This window comes from Lactuca saligna, chromosome 4 (genome assembly GCF_052625555.1).
Source record: "Lactuca saligna cultivar CGN05327 chromosome 4, ASM5262555v1, whole genome shotgun sequence".
Classification (NCBI taxonomy): Eukaryota; Viridiplantae; Streptophyta; class Magnoliopsida; order Asterales; family Asteraceae; genus Lactuca; species Lactuca saligna.
This window is the reverse complement of record NC_136420.1, coordinates 85,742,422-85,764,022: the sequence shown is the minus strand read 5'-3', so window position 1 is coordinate 85,764,022 and position 21,601 is coordinate 85,742,422. Positions and strand designations below refer to the sequence as shown.

Here is a 21,601-nt window from a genome sequence, read left to right as displayed (position 1 = left end):
TTTCATTCAAGCTTATGCAGACAAGCTCGAGTCACCACAACCTCTCATTTACCAACATTCAAAGCACCATCACTACCACCCTGATCACTATGCCTGGTTCTTGTTGTAAGTTAGTGGTTTTTTTTATCTGTTGACCGACTTAAGTCTTACAGTTAGGTTAAATGTAAGAAGGGAAACGTTTTAGCATCTTTTGAGTTATAACTAGTTTTTTGTGGTTAAAAATCTTAATGATCTAGAAGTTGGGGAACCAAGTGAAATCCTTTATTATGTATATCTTTTAATTACTAGTTTTTTTAGGTTAAAAATCTTTAATATGAACTGATGTTGTGCGTGAAAATGATGGAACGAGTGTAGGAGCATATTCAAAGCCAAACGAGTCACCGACTATTAATGATGTCCTTCTCATTTGGGTGGTAAAAGTAAAACACCAATAAAACATGAAAGATATTCGAGTAGTCACCTCTCATGCATTGATCTATCGTCAAACATAAAGACGCCATTCTAATTCTTTTTAGATCTTGAACAGCATCATCTATGGAGGTTTAATGGATGTGATTGCAAGTTTAATTGGTGCAATTATAAAAGGTGTGGATCCATACTCACACCGGTTAATCATGTTAACCGCATAAACAAATGCTTTCTGTAATAGTGCGGCTTACTTTTACTAAAAGAAAAAAAACAAACAAACAAAAAGTATTGCACCAGCTAAGTAGCAAACTAGCAGACTACTTTTCTTCTATCTTCGCTTTTGGCTCCTTGGCCCTTGGTCTAGGGAAATGAACATATATGAAAGAAGGATTTAATAAAAGATATTAAAGTTTGTTGAAATTCGAGTTTGAGTACGCACTTTACAAACCTAGCTTATAAACTTGTTTATAAGATATTTTTTGACATGCCGAAAATAATAATTAAAAAAATCGAGTTGCGGCGTCTTAGAAAGAACGTTCGTATATCGTCTTTTTCCTGCTAGTTTTTAGCAAGCCTTTCACAATAGTATTCGTTAAAATGAACAATAAAAAAAAACAGAGTTTATCAAAACTCCAAGTTTAAAGCTCCAAATAATCGAACATGCATCTCCATATGGTTTGGTAATCAAAAATAATACCTCCAATGTATAGAACCAATACTATATAAATGAGAATCAGCAATAATTAGTAATGAAATATTGATATTAAGACAAAATCACCAAGATTTTGGTAGAAAGCCCAAAGCATGAAGACCATGGGCTGAGTAAATTAATCATCAAGAGATACAAAATCATATATGATATTTACGGTCCAATGAAAATGGAGAAATACAAGTGTTTAAGGCCTGATTTTCATGGAATCGAATTTTGAGTGAAAATGGTCTTAAATCCCTTTCACTGCCTAAAACGTGAATTGGAAGGTCGTGATGATGTTGCGCCGATGAGATTGTGGAATGTGGATCACACGAGGAAGCTGCACAGTATATCTGGAGGAGTCTTTGTGTTGAGTTCAGCGAAATCGGGCGCTTGATTGAAGTCATGTGGTTGTCTTATCGCAGAAGAAATGTAGTATTAACTATATAGAAAATTATATGAAATAAACACCATTTTTGAACACTTGTGTGATCGATGTAGAAAGTTTGAAGTACGTGATTTTGAGCACCTTATAAGAGTACATTAAAAAAGGAAGGTGGCATATGAAATATAGATACCAAAATTTGAACGATGTTCTTCATTGTTATGTTAATGGTGAAACAAATGTTGGTTATCATAAAATTTTGAGACTGCTTTACAAATTCTTAGGTTTCATGGTGGTTTCTACTGTACAAAATTATGTATATGTTAGCGAATAGAATGCAAAATTCATTGTCATAATGAGCAGATCAGGCCAGAAGCAACATGAATGAAGACATCCTCACGACATGGAATTGTGAGGCCACCCATTGGATGATCATAATCAAATTCTTCCTCTGATTGACGTAGCAGATCTTGGAATGAAGGCTGCTCTAATAATGATAAAGGAACAACAAATCGTCTTTTTTCTTGATCACCAACATAAACTGTAAAATGTCCTTTGGGGATGATGTCTACCGATGATGATAAAGATGAGCGGCTTCCATTGGAGAATGATCGACCGAGAACTTTTTTGGCCTAAATGATTCGAGGCATACGAATGGCCATTTTTATATTAAGGCTACAGTCTCTTTCTACTGAAAGGATTTCTTTTATGTGAAAGATGTTGTGATGGATTTTGGAAGGCGTTGTGCTTCATATCAGCCCAATTGTATCCATTTTATAGGTGTATGAAGATTTTAATGAAGATCAAATAATAGTAGGAGTTTCAAAGAAGAGATGGTGACACATTCTACCAAAAAGAAACATCACATGGTTTTGTCTTCCAACTTGTTATTGGTCCCAAAGAATTATATATGTACAATGAAGTATGCCACAAAATTTCAGTAATGTTGAGTGGCCAAGCTTGAGCTACACTATGGGCCCATGTACAAGTGAGTCTTATGGACAAACATCATTATTTCTCACATGGCAATGTTTGTCAAGTTCACGTAGAGAGGCTCTAGTCACTACCACCCTCAACACTATATTCTGCTTGGTTCATGTTGTAAGTTAGTTGTTTATTTTTATTTGTGTACCGACTTAAGTCTTACACTTCGGTTAAATGTAAGAAGGGAAGCCTTTTAGCATCTTTTGAGTTATAACCCAACAATGTTGTTACGGATCCTGAAGTCGGGGAACCAAGTGAAATCCTTTATTATGTCGATCTTTTAATTACTAGTTTTTTTGTGGTTAAAAATCTTATAATATGAATGGATGTTCTGCAGGTGAAACTGATGGATCGAGTGTAGGAACTTATTCAAAGCCAAAAGACTCACCGCTTATTCATGATGTCCTTACTCATTTGGGTGGTAAAAGTAAAACACCAAATAAAACATGAAAGATATTCGAGTAGCCACCTCTCCTACATTGATCCAAGGTCAAACATAAAGACATAGTTCTAAATCTTTTGAGATCTTGAAGAGCATCATCTATGTAGGCTTAATGGAGGTGATTGCAAGTTCAATTGGTGTGGTTATAAAAGGTGTGGTTCCATACTCACACTAGTTAATAATGTTAACCGCATAAATAAATGCTTTTTATAATAATGTAGCTTACTGTTACAAAAAAAAAAAAAAAAAAAAAACTATTGCACCAACTAACTAGCTAACCAACAGACTACTTTTCTTATATATCTGCTTTTGGCTCCTTAGCCCTTAGTCTAGGGAAATGAACATATACGAAGGGAGGATTTAATAAAAGATTTTAAAGTTTGTTGAAACGCGAGTTTAAGTAGCTCTTTACAAACATAACATATAAACTTGTTTATATAATATTTTTTGACATGCCGAAAATAACTATTTAAAATACTAAATAAATAAATAAAAACTCGAATTGTGGCGTGTCAAAAAGAACCTTCGTCTCTTTCTAGGTGTATGAAGATTTCAATGAAGATCTACTGAAAGGATTTCTTTTATGTGAAAGATGTTGTGATGGATTTTGGAAGGCGTTGTGCTTCATATCAGCCCAATTGTATCCACTTTATAGGTGTATGAAGATTTCAATGAAGATCGAATAATAATAGGAATTTCAAAGAAGAGATGGTGACACATTCTACCAAAAAGAAAAATCACATGGTTTTGTCTTCCAAATTGTTATTGGCCCAAAAGAATTATATATGTACAACGAAGTATGCCACAAAATTTCAGTAATGCTGAGTGGCCAAGCTTAAGCTAGACTATGGGCCCATTTACAAGTGAGTCTTACGGACACATCATTATTTCTCACATGGCAATGTTTGTCAAGAAAATAACCTATTGGCTGTTTGCTTTTCCGTAATTCTGATATCAACTAAGTAAGTGACCCATTGTGTTTTTATATTATTCATTTATTGATTACAAGCAGTAAATTGTGATGTTGAAACCTTGATATATATATATATATATATATAGGTCCATGTATTGTGGGGTCTTTCTAACTATTTTGGTAGGTTGTCAGTGATTGTGATGTTGCTTGAGTAATTAAGATTTGTAGCGTAATAAATCTCTTAGGAAGAAAGTAGGATGTGATGATGTTTAGGATGTTCCAAGAGGAGTCTCTGTTGTAATTCTTCTGTGATTATAATATTTGAAACTCAATGCCTCGCCTTTTTCTTAGTTTTCATGATGTCTATACAAGAGTTGTAGCTAGACCTTATATATATATATATATATATATATATATATATATATATTGAAACTTTCCTACTTAGTAATATGGTCATAATCTGATAAAAATATGCCTAATAGTTTGCCATCAGAAGCAGCTAAGTACCATGGTACTATTCGCTATATGAGATCTTTTCTGTAGACTTCCGAGCTTCCTCAAGAAAGACATAAGCAGGCCCTTTACAAAGTTGTTTCCTTGAGTTCATTCACTAACATGTGTGATCCTACCATGAATTTTTATCGAACTATTCATCATTGATCATCGGCTGACTTCTCTTCACCAATCAGTCCCTATCATAACAGGTTACAGTAAAAGAACAATAACTGATAGCTCTTGGGTAGGTGGTGTTGAAGAAACAACAGATCCAGGCCTTAAGGCTATAGTCACATTCAGTATATGGAGAAAGATGCGGCATACACACTTTTTTTTTTATCTGATTCACGATACAAGCTAAAGAAAAGAAGTAAGTAAGTGGTTCTGGTGGGTTTAATTAGAGGACATTGATAAAGAAAACCCTAATGGCATATATAGACATGAACACCATAACTTGAACTTTGTTCGTCATTAATGTATTAATGCTGAAACTAAATTTTTTAATCATACAATTAATATGGAGACCACATTACTCCCTCTGATTTACAAGTAATTAATCCTCATGGTGATTTTGACTGTACAAAACTGTTAGCAAACACGATGCATGCCTAGCTCTTCATCATAACGAGCAAAGGCGGCAGGCAACATCAATGAACACTTCCTCACGACATGGAATTGTGAGGCCACCCATTGGATGATCATATCCAAATTCTTCCTCTGCTTCATGTAGCAAGTCTTGGAACGAATGCTGGTTTAATAATGATAAAGGAACAACAAATCGTCTTTTCTCTTGATCACCAACATAAACTGCAAAATGTCCTTTTGGGATGATGTGACGGCTTCCATTGGACAATGATCGACAAAGAACTTTCTTTGCTTGAATGATCCGAGGCATACGAATAGCCATGTATATATGAAGGGAACAGTCACTTAATTTGTTTTGGTGAAGATATGCAATATGAAAGGATTTGGTTTTTGTGAAAGGTGCCGTGGAGGATTTTTGGAGGAGTTGTGCTTGATATCAGCACAATTGGATGCATTATATATGGGTAAGAAGATTTTAATAAGATTGAGTAATAGTAGGAATTTTAGCGAAGTGATTGTGATAGATTCTTGCAAATTGCAAGATCACATGCTTTTGTCTTCGAAATTGTTATTGGACCCAAAGGATTAGACGTTGAATGAAGTGTGCCACATATTTGCTGCAATGTAAGTGGAAAAGAGTGAGCAAAACTATGGCCCATATGTATATTGGAGTCTGAAGGACATTAACCATTATTGCTCACATTGCTATGTTTCATAAAAAATCATAACATTTTCATTCTTTATTTTTATTTTTTTAAGTACAACCATTCCACCATTTTAGGTGGTGAAGTGGTCAACACAATCAAAATCCAAATGGGATCAAATCGAATCAACCACCAACTAATAAGCTTTTGAATTTAAAGTTTTTACTTGGCCACCGACCAAAATATCAAAGATGTAACTTCTGATGTTGTTGTTAGTGTATTCTACATCGGTACAACATAGTCCTATAAATGGGTATACATTTCCTGCATGGTGCTCAAAGTTCTAATCCAACTTAAAATGGGATCGAGGGTGTAATTGGATGTAGTTATGGGGGATTGATCATTAAAGAAGAAAATGGTGTTTCTTTCATCTAACTCGAAAAAAGGAGAGATGCTTGACCGTGGTTTATTTTTATTTTTATCTTTTGTGGATTTTGAACAGAAAGAAAAATTTTAATCTTAATTTGCTAGCTTGGGTCAAAAATCTTGTTATCGTTCAAACTCCATCTAACTATTAGTCTATTATAACGGACATATTTGTTGTCCCAATTCAGTATTGTATCTAAGGATTTATACATACACCCCACCAATTAATGCTGACATTCAGCCTACGTATGATGTACAAGTACATATTCCGATTATTTAATGAAAAATAGGATTGATGTGGAAATACGTTTTGTAATATAATATCAAACTTGTTATAGATTTTTCCCAATTGTGTCACTCCAATATCCAATCCTTATCTTCTCTTTTTTCTTCTTGTTAGTTGTCCTTCTCTATACAACTATAGTCACCACTTTCCTTTTCACTAATGGTTTCCATTACCAACATCATGGCATACATTCCCGTTATCTTTGGTCTAAACGAACTCAATTACAACACTTGTCTTAAAGTTTTAGAGACTCATCGCATCACGTTTACCATCGTTTGATCATCTCTTGATCATCCCGACAAAACCCACAGAGCAACGAAAAAAATGACCCACTAGCGAAGTCTTTATATTCGGACCGTGAGCGTTTTGGTATTCAAAATTCCAAAAAAATTATCTTAACTCTTTCTCAATATACAAACTTACACTTTAATCAATCAATGTTGACTTTGGTACCTTTTGATGGTGGACATTGTAATCCCAAGTTGGTTTCCTTTGAGACTCTTTTATTCGTAGGTTGTTAAATCATAGCTATTAGTTTTGTGGCTTTCCAACCAACCTTGCGAAAAAGGAGTATTCAACCTTCGATTTGCCTAGCTACATTGTTGCAAAAATAGTTAGGCGTTTGTATGTTTGTCGACTAGGCATATACTTCCCTACCGGAGGTACCAACCCCACAAGGCCTTCTCATCCTGTTAATGTAACATCCATATTTTAAGGTACTTTGTAATTATTATCTTCTTTGTTTAAGGCCGTCATGACTTGGTGAAGGACCAAGACAACATGGTGAGTCGAGACTAGATCACATGTTTCATTTAGTCACCACAACATGGCGGCTTGTGGCCACAACGTGGTGGCGGCCTAATGGCAAACCCTAATTTTTTCGAGTATTTAAAGGAAACTGGGGAGACTAGGGTTGTCCACCTTGAGCATCAATCACTCCCAAACCCAGCAACTTTAACCCTAACCTCCTTGGTGCTCTTGTGCTTATTTTTGGTAGTCTTGGAGGCTTTTGAAGGAAGAAGGAGGAATTATTGAGCTTCGATCCAGCAAGCAAGCCTCCATTATTTACCTTGACACTCTTTTGTACCTTTGTAAGTGTCCTAAACTTGACTTTTATCATGATAGGATTCTAGATCTTAAGCTTTGTCCCATAATCTTCTTATTCTTATTAGTTAGAATGGTGGGATTTCATAAAGTCTGCAACTTTATGAATATCTTGGACATTTGATGAAATTGGTGGCTTGGATCTGAAGTTTAGTTGCATATTGCAATCATGCATGAGATTTAGGTCACAAATTCTCATTTTGACCTAATATGGGTTCAATACATGCATTGGACATGCATGTCTATAAAGCACCAACTTTCATGTTGATTTTAGTGTTAGAAACACTGTTGGAGAAGATGGACCTCAGATTTAAAGGAATAAGTGCTTAATGGTTAAGTTCATGCCTTATGGAACCTAGGGTTTGAGTTTTAGACCTTTTGGATGGTCCTTAGGGGTAAATTTAGAAACTTTATCCTTCTAGATATTGTTTTGAGTGAGATCTGAGCATTGTAGTCTGAAAGGTTGAAGAAAACAGTTTAATCAATTAAGTTGTTTGGAACCTTGTTTCCATGACGTAGTGTCAGGTCACCACATTGTGGCGAATGGGGGTCAGATCGTTTTTTTTGTCCTTTAGGGACTACGACATGGTGAAGGACAACCACGACATGGAAAGTCAACATTGACCATTGTGTAATACCCGGTTCCTGCATGTGGAGGAAGAAAAGCGTGATGTCACAACTGGAAATTTTGTGTCTTGTAATCACTATACTTAAGTAAAACGTTGAACTAAAAACTTAAGAGTATGTGTAATGCCTTCAAAAACTTCAATAAAATACATCATACAAGTACTTCAAATAGTCAACAAACAATTGGAAACCCTAGAAGTTCTGGTTTAGGTCCATTTTGGACTAGGACTTCCTTATTGGGCCCAAATGGACCAATAAGCTTCCAATTTGACTATCATGGGCTTAGAACCCTTAAATGGGCTCTAATTGGACCCACATTCATTTATTTCAACATTTTGGGCCATATTGGGCCTAGAATGAAATAAATTAAAAGTTTTGCACCATGATTAACCTAAACTAGCCTAACATAGTGTGAAAATCATATTGTAATTTTTTTTTAGGTTAAAACTCATCCAACCTAACTTATACATGGGCTTGAGGGCATTAAAGCCCAAATTTTTCCTTTTCTTCCAAATTCTGGGCCCAAGGCCCAAATCCAAGATGAATAGAGGGGTTTGACTTTCATTGCCACCTCTTTATTCTCTCATGGATCTCCATGCACAAACACATGTTTCCATGCACATATCACTTCACCCACTTCTCTTTCCTCTCTTTCTTTTCCTTCGGCCGAGAGTCTCCCCAAACACACACATTCCACAACAAAAATATCTCTAAATCACTCAAGACTTCTCTCTTCTTCCTCTCCATTCAAAATCTCGAAACTTTGCTTGTATTTCAAGAAGATTTCACAAGATAATCATCATCCTTTGGTAAGTTTTCCCATGTCTAAGTAACAAAACTCCCCTTTCATATAAGATCATTTATTCTAAACAAGTTTCTTTGGTGATCATACTCCTAGAAAACTCCATAAACTCGAGATCTTCAATCACCAAACTTTCTTCCATCTTTTCTTCAAAAACCGAAACCACACCCTAAGGTGAGCTTCATACTCCGTATTTTTCTGTTTTATAAGTTTTATGGGGGGGGGGGGGGGGGGAGTACAAGTGAAAGCGTAGATCTATATGTGTTTTGTATGCCTTGTATGATTTTCTATGCTTATATGTGTGTTTTTGTCTGATTATGACGTTGGATCTAGCCATAAACTCCTAAAAATCGAGATGTATTTTATGTTGAATGATACTAGCATAAATTATATCACAACATACAAAGTATTCCAAGAGAAATGGCTAAGTGGCTTAATAACATCTTCTTTGGGCTAAAAACTCATTTTTAGACACAAAATGTTAAAAATATAAAATTAAAGGGCCAAAAATGACATATTACGAATTTTGATGGGTGAGATGAGTCAAAACAGTTTCAATATTGTATTTTCTGGAAATATACTCTTTTGGAGGATTAAAAATATAAATTTCCAGCTTAATGGGCTAAAAATGACATTTTCGGTCCAATAGGGCCCAATATGCGAAATTTTCTGTTTTGAGGGGCTGAAACTGTGTTTTTCTGTAAAACGGTGGACTATTAGTGTTTTAACCCGAAAAAGGGAGAGCTGTTTGAACGTGGTTTTTTTTTTTTTTTTTTTTGTAGATTTTAAACAGAAAAAAAAAATTAATCTTAATTTGATAGCTTGGGTTAAAAATCTAGTTATCTCTCAAAACTACATGTAAATCTTATAGCTTGCATATTTGTTAGCCCATTTCGGTATGTATATCTATGCATTTATACATACCCGACCCATTAATGTTGACATTCAGCCTATGTATGTTGTACAAGTATATATTCGTTTTCTTTAATGAGAATTGGGATTGATGTGGAAACACGTTTTAATATAATATCAAATAGGCAACAAATTTTTCGGGATTATCTCACTTCAACCTCCAATCCATATCTTCTCTCTTTTCTTCCTGTTAGTCTTCATTCTCGGTACAACCTGCTGTGTTTAATTCTGACTTTACTCAGAATTAGTGACCTAGTCTCCTGCCTTTTCATTAGGAGTAATTCATGAGTTATTGTTTAGTATTTTAATTCTGACTAGTAGCTTACCCGCGCGATGCGGCGGCCGGCAAGTAGTTTCATTCCAGCGATTAATTAGATGTTCCTAGCTGTCTAATTGATTGTCTTTGATCTATTTTGGGTGTCTCGGTCGTTGATTGGTCTACAGACTCTTTATGTTTTCTTTTTTTGTTCGAATTCAGGTTGTTTTGGTTGAGTTTTAGATTTTTTCGTTCGGTTCCACTTTCATGGATTTTGATGTTCATGTTTTCAGTTGAGCTAAACCCGCTCAATTATATTAGTCATCTTTCATCAAATTAGACTATATTTTATGATGAATAATTTCAAATTGATAGATAATTTTACGACGGGGATTGATTTCACTATGAGGAATAGTTCTAAACAAAATTTAGTTTCCTTTTTGAAAGACATTGATAGTTATCTTTAGGTTTTAGGGTTTAAGGGGTGGGGTAGTGCAACAAATGTAATTACACTTATTTGATTTTTATAAGGGGTGGATCGCCTAAATATTTTATGGTGTTTTCAGGATTTGTAAAAACTTAGATGGTAAGATGGAAATTTGTAACCATGGTTGGAACATTTTAAGAATAAATTAGGAGTTGATCATATTAACGACCAAAAGCAATGAGGTGTCTACACAACAATGATTACATGACTTTGTTTTTTCTTTCGATCAAAAGGAATTCCGTCAATTAGACTTACTTATAAAACTAATTATTATAATAAGATAAATAATTTTAATAAAATAACAAAAATATATAGTTTTTTATTACGATATACAGGTAATTTAGATCTTTTATTTTGAGTTAAAAATAAAATTATATAGTCTTTTTAGTTAAATATAAAAGTACTTTTATTTTTTAATTAAAAATAAAAATAACTTGCTTTTTTTTAATATATAAATATGTCATTTTGGATTAAAAATATATTTATATTTTGGTCAAAAATATAAATGTAGTGTTGTTATAAGATACTAATAAAAGGGCGTTCGATATTTTGAGTTAAAAAAAATTGTTTTTAATGAAATAAAATGCGTTAAGGGTTATTTCCAATTCAAAATACTTCTGGAAAATTGTGAAATTTTATTCCGGTCATAATTATCTAGAAGTTCAGAGACTATAGCCTACGTTTTTTCAAACATTAAACTTACGTATTTGATCATTTATATTAATGTCATTTTCAATCCATGTCCTTATACAAATATAATATATATGTTTATTTCGTAAAAAATCCAAAATACTATTTAAATGTTTATGTTGAATGATAAGTCTCAAATGTCCATTAGTTTATTATAATAGTATAAGTTCGCACAGTTAGCGAATGGATTTTTTACAAAAAGTTTATCTTGTATGAATAACTCGTTAAAACTTCACTTGAATTCAAAAATAGATATCTATATTAACCAATATGATATGAATTAGTAAACATTTTTTTATTATTTACTTTGTGATCATTATATTAAAAATATAAATAAACGTCTAGACATGCTAATAACAATTTTATGTTTATTTAATAAAATACAATAATAAAAATAACATAGCTACGTATTAATTTTAGTTTAAAGCATATTATAAAAACATATATATATATATATATATATATATATATATATATATATTAATTGCGAAAAATAATATATATTAAATGTGTTTTATTATTAAACAACTTTTAAAAGAAGTATAATAAAATATTATTTGTAAAAAAACAAAATATTAATGATTATTAATATTCGTTTAATATAATAATAATCGTTGTAATATAATATAAGTATCATCAATATTTTAACAATATAATAATAAATGTATAAAAAGATATTAAAATGACACAATTCAAAAATAAAAATAGTATGATGAAAAATAAACAAAATATATTGATTATATATTTATAAAACAACTAAAAAACATTTTTTTTTTTTTTTTTAAAATAGTTTGTCATTTTCAAGTTTCAATAAGAAGTTTTTGGTAACAACGGATACAACCCTTTGTAATCTTTATTGTTAAATGTTAATTGTTAATAAGTAATATACAAAATACACAATGTAACAAATTCTCTTTACAACATCAAAAATTACAGTAAGCATTTTGTTCGGAGATATAACACAACATAAACATTTTTTTATCTGGTTAAAGTCAAAGGATAAAACAATATACACACTATAATCCTCTTTTTAACTTTATATTAGTATCGGAGTTCAATAAACATAAAAACCTTTAGATCACATATGATCATAAGCATTTAATTACTAATCATACACTAATCACTTCATAATTAGTATTCAACTTTCAAAAATTCAAGATTAATCATGATGAACTTTATGGAGTATATAATCACAATTTGCATCATGATCATATAGCAATAGCACTTGATTAAAACATGTTAGTAATTAACATATGATAATTTGAAACTTGTAAATAAGTGCTTCGGGTTCATGTGAACTTTCAAGATTTTGAAATTGATGCATACAAATGAAAATGATCGGTGTGTTACCTCGTTTTTTCATTTTATAGTCATAAGCCCTTTCATTTGATCTTAAATACGGGTTAAGAGCATTCACCTAGTTTTCTCAGCATGAGCACACATACATGACTTTAGGAAGTGTTTTTTTTTTTTTAATTAAAGTGATTGAAACTGGACACAGATAAATTTACTTAAGTGGTTAAAAGAGGTCAGCATCGTACACATAGCATAGGAACATTGTAACGTCTGGCTCATGGTACACATTTAATCATAATTTATTCACTCTTATAGAGCTACTCGACGAGTTGGGAGCCAGAAATTTGTCGAGTTGAAACCAGAATGGCCGCGGGATTTTAATTCGTCTACTCGATAATTTGAGAGCCTCCACTCGAAGAGTAGGGCTGCCAAGATGAAACCAAATTCTGGCTTTTGCACCCTATTTAAGCATCCTAACTCCCACTTGATGGCCTTATTTCCAGCCTCCAAGTCCCAAACCCTAAACCACGAAACTCTAGTGCCTTGTATGACTTAGTAAACATTTTATTTATAATTTACTTTGTTATCATTATATTAAAAATATAAACAAATGTCTAGACATGCTAATAACAAATTTAAGTTTATTTAATAAAATACAGTAAAAGAAATAACATAGCTAGGTATTAATTTTAGTTTAAAGAATATTATAAAAACGTGTGTGTCTATATATATATATATATATATATATATATATATATATATATATATATATATATATATATATATATTTTAATTTCAAAAAATAATATATATTAAATTGTGTCTTAATATTAAACAACTTTTAAAAGAAGTATAAAAAATTATTATGTGTAAAAACATGAAACACTAATGATTATTAATACTCGTTTAATATAATAATAATCGTTGTAATATAATATAAGTATCATCAATATATTAACAAAATAATAATAAATGTCTAAAAAGATATTAAAATGAAACAATTCTAAATAAAAATATAATGATGAAAAATAAAGAAAATATATTGATTATATATTTATAAAACAACTAAAAAACATTTTTTTTTTAAAAATACTTTGTAATGATAGGACGTGAGTCTGTTATTTTCAAGTTTCAATAAGAAGTTTTTGCTAAAAAAAAAAAAAAAAGCCACGCCCAAAATGAATATTCTTAAATCAGTTTTATGTTTTGCATTGCAGCGTTTCATTACGTACTTTCCTTTATTTAAAATTGTTTAATATTTATAATCATTGATATGTCCAATGAATAAAGCCCTTTGTAATCTTTATTGTTAAATGTTAATTGTTAATAAGTAATATACACAATACACAATGTAACAAATTCTACTTACAACATCAAAAATTACATTAAGCTTTTTGTTCGGAGATATAACACAACATAAACATTTTTTTATCTGGTTAAAGTCAAAGGATAAAATAATATACATACTATAATCCTCTTTTTAACTTTATATTAGTATCGGATTTCAATAAACATAAAAACCTTTAGATCACATATAATCATAAGCATTTAATTGCTAATCATACACTAATCACTTCATAATTAGTATTCAAATTTCAAAAATTTAAGACTAATCATGATGAACTTTATGGAGTATGTAATCACAATTTGCATCATGATCAAATAGCAATAGCCCTTGATTTAAACATGTTAGTATGCCTTAACAACTTGTCAATTACTATCTTTGAGTAATTAATGATTGATAATTTGAAACTTGTAAAAACAGTGCTTTGGGTTCATGTGAACTTTCATGATTTTGAAATTGATACATACAAATGAAAATGATTGGTGTGTTACCTCGTTTTTTCATTTTATAGTCATAAGCCCTTTCATTTGATTTAATTCCGGGTTAAGAGCATTCAACTCGTTTTCTCAGCATGAGCACACATACATGACTTTAGGAAATGTTATTATTATTTTTTTTTTTTGAATTAAAGTGATTTAAACTGGACACAGATAAAGTTTATAAGATGGTTAAAAGGGGTCAACATCGTACACATAGCATAGGAACATTGTAACGTCTAGTTCATGGTACGCATTTAATCATAATTTATTCACTCTGATAGAGCTACTAGACGAGTTGGGAGCCCCAAATTTTTCGAGTTGAAACCATAATGACTGCGGGATTTTAAGTCGTCTACTCGATAATTTGAGAACCTCGAATCGACGACTAGGGCTGCCAGGATGAAACCAAATTCTGGGGTTTTGTACCCTATTTAAGCATCCTAATCCCCACTTGATGGCCTTATTTCCAGCCTCCAAGTCCCAAACCCTAAACCATGATAATCTAGTTCCTTGTTTGAGCTTATGAGTTATTTTTTAGTGAATATTATGTGTTTTGAAGCTTGTTTAAGAAGGAGGAGCTTGGGGATTCAGAAGAAAGCTAGTAGATCCAGAAACAACTTCTCATCTTCTTCATTTTTTTGTAAGCAAGTCTCGAACCGGCTTAATAGATTGTTAGATCTCATTGTTATCTTTTTATGGGTTTTTTAGTTCAAGAAACATGATCTTTGGGACATGGACGTCCCAAGTGGATATACTTTCCGATCTATGACCTTGAGGGGCTCACATGGCATAAAGGTGAATACTTAATGGCCATGGAAGCCCCATGCAAGCGATGAGTTTTCATTTAAGCCTTTTAAATCTCCTTAAGGCCATGCACGAGAGGAACGCCCAAACAGACCGAGGAACTCGTCGAGTCCATGAAATAGAAGTATTAACGGGTAAAGTTCAAAACTTTACCCTTAAAAGGACGTTTTCAATATGTATGAGAGATAGGAAGCTTAGATCTGAAGAGTAGGGGGTTAATCCTTTAAGAAAGCCCAAACAGACCGAGGAACTCGTCGAGTCCATTGAGGAACTCAACAAGTTGAGTCATTCTGTCCCGATTTTGTACCAGGTAGAACTCGACGAGTCTGAGGAGGGATTCAACGAGTTGACTCGTTTTATTACGACTACGAGTAGCAGAGGATCTCGGTGAGTTACGGGGATGACTCGACGAGTTTGATCGTGATTTCAGGACTTCTAATTTATAAAACTCAGCGAGTTGATGGGTCAACTCGGCAAGCTGGGTTAACCCAGGATGTTCACTTTGACCAGAACGTTGACTTTGACCAAGGTTAAGGTAGTCATTTTACCCTAAGAAAGATTTTGGATATTGATTAAGTGTTATTGTGATGATGTTAGCTAAGAAGTCGTCGAAGCAGCCGATAGAGATCCCTTACCAAGAGATTTAGCAGTCTGTTTTGTGAGGTGAGTTTTTCTCCAGTAGGAACTGGTCGAAGGCACCAAAAGTCGGCCCATTTATGCATGTTAGACGGCCCTTTTATGTATGTTAGCGTATGCCGGGCTTCGATCCAATGTAAGAGTTAGCCCGATGTAGATTGTATGCTTCCGAACTTCGGTGCGATGTCGGGGCAAGCCGGAGGAATGTTTTGTATGCTTGATGTCTTCGTGATTCTAGCATATGTATGTTATATGTTCCATGCTTATGTCCGATGCCAGGGAAAGCCCAAGGAATATTTAGCTTACATGTTGTGTTTTATATGTTCCAGCTTCGGTCTGATATCAGGGCAAGCCTGATGAATGTTTATATGTTTATATTATGTGCTTATGGTATATGCTTGTTGATATGTTATATGCATACCATACTTCGGTCCAATGTCGAGCGGGGCCCAATGCCGGACTTCGGTCCGATGTCGGGCGACACCCGATGTAGTGGGCAAGGCCAAATGTATGCTATTATATGATTATGTGAATGTTATATGGTAGTTTCAGGTGACTCACTAAGCTTCATGCTTAGAGTTTGCAGTTGTGGTTTCAGCTACTTCCGCTAGCAAAGGGAAGAGCTTGGGATGACTGCATGGCACACACCACAACTTTTAGCCCGAGATGATTTACTCTGATGTTTTGTCACATGATTTTGATATATAGATAGTTTTCTATGATAATTTTGAGATACACGACTAATGATTTTGTATGATGAATGACGATTATGGTTTTTATTTATATGTTTAAATGAATTTTTTGGATTGTATTTTTAGGATGTTTTAAACATGTAGGTAATAACATGTGTTGAAATTTCACGGTTTGGGGTAGCACTCACGTGCACCCATGCATTGCTTGTGTTCGAGGGTGAGTATCCACATGCAACATGTTTTGGCTTGGGCTTGTGTCTAACACGGCCACAATGCTTGTGAAGTTAGACTATGATTAAATGATGCTATTTACCCATTTTGTAGCACGCCCCACGTGACCTTTCTCCTACACTTAGAAAAATTTAGCCGTTCTCCATCTTTCTTTCTTATTTTTCTTCTCATCTTTTAAAAACCATAAATTCTTCATATGATATTGGATTTTAATGAATCTTTTGTCCGTGGAATGTTAGTAAAGTGTGTTGCAACTTCTCTTCAGACATCTTTGGCTATGTAGAAATATTGAGTTATTAACTCATAAACATAGGTTCATACTTGTTTTCTATAAATTTTATGTGTTAACTTAAGTTTTTTAAATGATCATAACTACTTCATTTTAATTCCAAATTTCTTGAATCATTTTTCTATGTTTCTGTTTACATAATGTTTATAACTTTCGTTTTATAGATTTTTCTGAATCATTCTAGCTCTGTAGCTATTGACCTTTAAAATTAGTACCTTTGAATTTTGGAAAAGAAAAACCCATAACTTATGAATGAATTGTCTTCTAACTTTGCAAGCTCATAATCTGTTCAATGTTTTACCAATTAAGTTAATTCATTTTACATTGTTTAATCTTATATGTACTCTTTCCTTTTCAACATTTTTTGTTCCTGAACACCTTCCTTTGGTTAGCCTCCCATAGCTCAAAATTTACTACTTTCATTATTTCATGTAAATTTTAATTTTTCATAATTCTTCTCATTTTACCCTTATTTCCATGAAACTCATTTCTAATAAATTATATGACTTATAATAACATATATAAAGGTAATAACAATCATACTTTCTTATTTTTGTCACTTTTGACCTAATTTCACTTTTTGTAGTATTACACATATATAAGACTAGAATTTTGATTCCATTTCATATCAACAATTTATGACAACACTAGTACATAACCTATATTTTTGGTGCGATAAGGTATTTTTTTGGTACAGTTGTAGCTAAACCATACTAGTAAAAGAATTCTGCATCAATACACCAACCAACCACACCATTTAAATAGGTAATTGGTGCGGCTGCTATACCGCAATAAAAGGCATTAAAAGCGTATTTGTTGGTGCATTAATTCAATATTGCACCAAAATATCATGTAATAATCCCTCTAAAAGTTTTATACAAAAATTTCATTTCGCGCTAGTTCCCTCCTAATACCCTTCCCTCTTCATTATAATATTTCATTCAAGTTCACGTAGACAGGCTCTAGTCACCACGACCTCTTGTTTTCCAGCATTACTACCACCCTCAACACTATATTCTGCTTGGTTCATGTTGTAAGTTAGTTGTTTATTTTTATCTGTATACCGAATTAAGTCTTACACTTCGGTTAAATGTAAGAAGGGAAGCCTTTTAGCATCTTTTGAGTTATAACCCAACAATGTTGTTACTGATCCTGAAGTCGGGGAACCAAGTGAAATCCTTTACTATGTCGATCTTTTAATTACTAGTTTTTTTGTGGTTAAAAATCTTATAATATGAATGGATGTTCTGCAGGTGAAACTGATGGATCGAGTGTAGGAACTTATTCAAAGCCAAAAGACTCACCGCTTATTCATGATGTCCTTTCTCATTTGGGTGGTAAAAGTAAAACACCAAATAAAACATGAAAGATATTCGAGTAGCCACCTCTCCTACATTGATCCAAGGTCAAACATAAAGACATAGTTCTAAATCTTTTGAGATCTTGAAGAGCATCATCTATGTAGGCTTAATGGAGGTGATTGCAAGTTCAATTGGTGTGGTTATAAAAGGTGTGGTTCCATACTCACACTAGTTAATAATGTTAACCGCATAAATAAATGCTTTTTATAATAATGTAGCTTACTGTTACAAAAACACACACAAAAAAAAAAAAAAAAAAAAAAAAAAAACTATTGCACCAACTAACTAGCTAAGCAACAGACTACTTTTCTTATATATCCGCTTTTGGCTCCTTAGCCCTTAGTCTAGGGAAATGAACATATACAAAGGGAGGATTTAATAAAATATTTTAAAGTTTGTTGAAACGCGAGTTTGAGTAGCTCTTTACAAACATAACATATAAACTTGTTTATATAATATTTTTTGACATGCCGAAAATAACTATTTAAAATACTAAATAAATAAATAAAAACTCGAATTGTGGCGTGTCAAAAAGAACCTTCGTCTTTTTCTAGGTGTATGAAGATTTCAATGAAGATCTACCGAAAGGATTTCTTTTATGTGAAAGATGTTGTGATGGATTTTGGAAGGCGTCGTGCTTCATATCAGCCCAATTGTATCCATTTTATAGGTGTATGAAGATTTCAATGAAGATCGAATAATAATAGGAATTTCAAAGAAGAGATGGTGACACATTCTACCAAAAAGAAAAATCACATGGTTTTGTCTTCCAAATTGTTATTGGCCCAAAAGAATTATATATGTACAACGAAGTATGCCACAAAATTTCAGTAATGCTGAGTGGCCAAGCTTAAGTTAGACCATGGGCCCATTTACAAGTGAGTCTTATGGACACACATCATTATTTCTCACATGGCAATGTTTGTCAAAAAAAATAACCGATTGGCTGTTTACTTTTTCCGTAATTCTGATATCAACTAAGTGACCCATTGTGTTTTTATATTATTCATTTATTGATTACAAGCAGTAAATTGTGATGTTGAAAACTTGATATATATATATATATATATATATATATATATATATATATATATATATATATATATATATATATATATATATATATATATATATATATATATATATATATATATATAGGTCCATGTATTGTGGGGTCTTTCTAACTATTTTGGTAGGTTGTCAGTGATTGTGATGTTGCTTGAGTAATTAAGATTTGTAGCGTAATAAATCTCTTAGGAAGAAAGTAGGATGTGATGATGTTTAGGATGTTCCAAGAGGAGTCTCTGTTGTAATTCTTCTGTGATTATAATATTTGAAACTCAATGCCTCGCCTTTTTCTTAGTTTTCATGATGTCTATACAAGAGTTGTAGCTAGACCTTATATATATATATATATATATATATATATATATATATATATATATATATATATATATATATATATATATATATATATATATATATATATATATATATATATATATATATATATATATATATATATATATATATATATATATATATATATATATATATATATTGAAACTTTCCTACTTAGTAATATGGTCATAATCTGATAAAAATATGCCTAATAGTTTGCCATCAGAAGCAGCTAAGTACCATGGTACTATTCGCTATATGAGATCTTTTCTGTAGACTTCCGAGCTTCCTCAAGAAAGACATAAGCAGGCCCTTTACAAAGTTGTTTCCTTGAGTTCATTCACTAACATGTGTGATCCTACCATGAATTTTTATCGAACTATTCATCATTGATCATCGGCTGACTTCTCTTCACCAATCAGTCCCTATCATAACAGGTTACAGTAAAAGAACAATAACTGATAGCTCTTGGGTAGGTGGTGTTGAAGAAACAACAGATCCAGGCCTTAAGGCTATAGTCACATTCAGTATATGGAGAAAGATGCGGCATACACACTTTTTTTTTTATCTGATTCACGATACAAGCTAAAGAAAAGAAGTAAGTAAGTGGTTCTGGTGGGTTTAATTAGAGGACATTGATAAAGAAAGCCCTAATGGCATAGACATGAACACCATAAGTTGAAGTATGCTCGTCATTAATGTATTAATGCAGAAACTAATTAAATTTTTTTATCATACAATTAATATGGAGACCACATTACTCCCTCTGATTTACAAGTAATTAATCCTCATGGTGATTTTGACTGTACAAAACTGTTAGCAAACACGATGCATGCCTAGCTCTTCATCATAACGAGCAAAGGCGGCAGGCAACATCAATGAACACTTCCTCACGACATGGAATTGTGAGGCCACCCATTGGATGATCATATCCAAATTCTTCCTCTGCTTCATGTAGCAAGTCTTGGAACGAATGCTGGTTTAATAATGATAAAGGAACAACAAATCGTCTTTTCTCTTGATCACCAACATAAACTGCAAAATGTCCTTTTGGGATGATGTGACGGCTTCCATTGGACAATGATCGACAAAGAACTTTCTTTGCTTGAATGATCCGAGGCATACGAATAGCCATGTGTATTTGAAGGGTCCGGTCACTTAATTTGTTTTGGTGAAGAAATGCAATATGAAAGGATTTTGTTTTTGTGACAGGTGCTGTGGAGGAGTTGTGCTTGATATCAGCACAATTGGATGCATTATATAGGAGTAAGAAGATTTCAATAAGATTGGGTAATAGTAGGAATTTTAGCGAAGAGATTGCGACACATTCTTGCAAAATGCAAGATCACATGGTTTTGTCTTCCAATTTGTTATTGGATCCAAAGGATTAGACGTTGAATGAAGTATGCCACATATTTTCTGCAATGTAAGTGGAAAAGAGTGAGCAAAACTATGACCCATATGTATATTGGAGTCTGAAGGACATGCACCATTATTATTCACATGGCTATGTTTCATAAAAAATCGTAACATTTTGCATCTTTATAATTTATTTATTCTTTGAAGTACAGCTAGCCATTCCACCATTTTAGGTGGTGAAGTGGTCAACACTATCAATACAGAAAAGGGATCAAATCTAATTAGGCATATGAATCAACCACCTACTAATATGCTTTTGAAGAAAATGTTCCACTCTAACTAAATGGAAATCGAGAGTGTCATGGAATGTTGTTATGGGGGATTGGTGTTGTTTCTTTCATCTAACCCGAAAAAAGGAGAGCTGTTTGAACGTGGTTTATTTTTATTTTTATTTTTATTTTTGTAGATTTTGAACAGAAAGAAAAAATTTAATCTTAATTTGGTAGCTTGGGTTAAAAATCTTGTTATCTCTCAATACTCCATGTAACTCTTATAGCTTGCATATTTGTTA

At 32.6% G+C, this 21,601-nt stretch overlaps 2 protein-coding genes and 1 pseudogene across 2 annotated transcripts; all 3 read right to left on the bottom strand.

The window, feature by feature from the left end:
- Positions 1-1,642: 1,642 nt before the first annotated feature.
- LOC145042293 (auxin-responsive protein SAUR21 pseudogene) lies at positions 1,643-2,240 on the bottom strand (annotated as a pseudogene).
- A 2,519-nt stretch (positions 2,241-4,759) lies between these two features.
- On the bottom strand, positions 4,760-5,349 carry LOC145038658 (auxin-responsive protein SAUR21-like). Its single transcript, XM_078986944.1, has one exon. It carries the CDS (start codon positions 5,223-5,225, stop codon positions 4,938-4,940), a length of 288 nt encoding a protein of 95 aa, XP_078843070.1. The 5' UTR covers positions 5,226-5,349; the 3' UTR covers positions 4,760-4,937.
- A 15,021-nt stretch (positions 5,350-20,370) lies between these two features.
- On the bottom strand, positions 20,371-20,910 carry LOC145042292 (auxin-responsive protein SAUR21-like). Its single transcript, XM_078990696.1, has one exon. The coding sequence runs from the start codon at positions 20,804-20,806 to the stop codon at positions 20,519-20,521; it is 288 nt and encodes a 95-aa protein (XP_078846822.1). The 5' UTR covers positions 20,807-20,910; the 3' UTR covers positions 20,371-20,518.
- Positions 20,911-21,601: the final 691 nt, after the last annotated feature.

Excerpts from the sequence above, each read along its gene's own strand:
- LOC145042292 (XM_078990696.1), bottom strand. The coding sequence starts at position 20,806 with ATGGCTATTCGTATGCCTCGGATCATTCAAGCAAAGAAAGTTCTTTGT.
- LOC145038658 (XM_078986944.1), bottom strand. The coding sequence starts at position 5,225 with ATGGCTATTCGTATGCCTCGGATCATTCAAGCAAAGAAAGTTCTTTGT.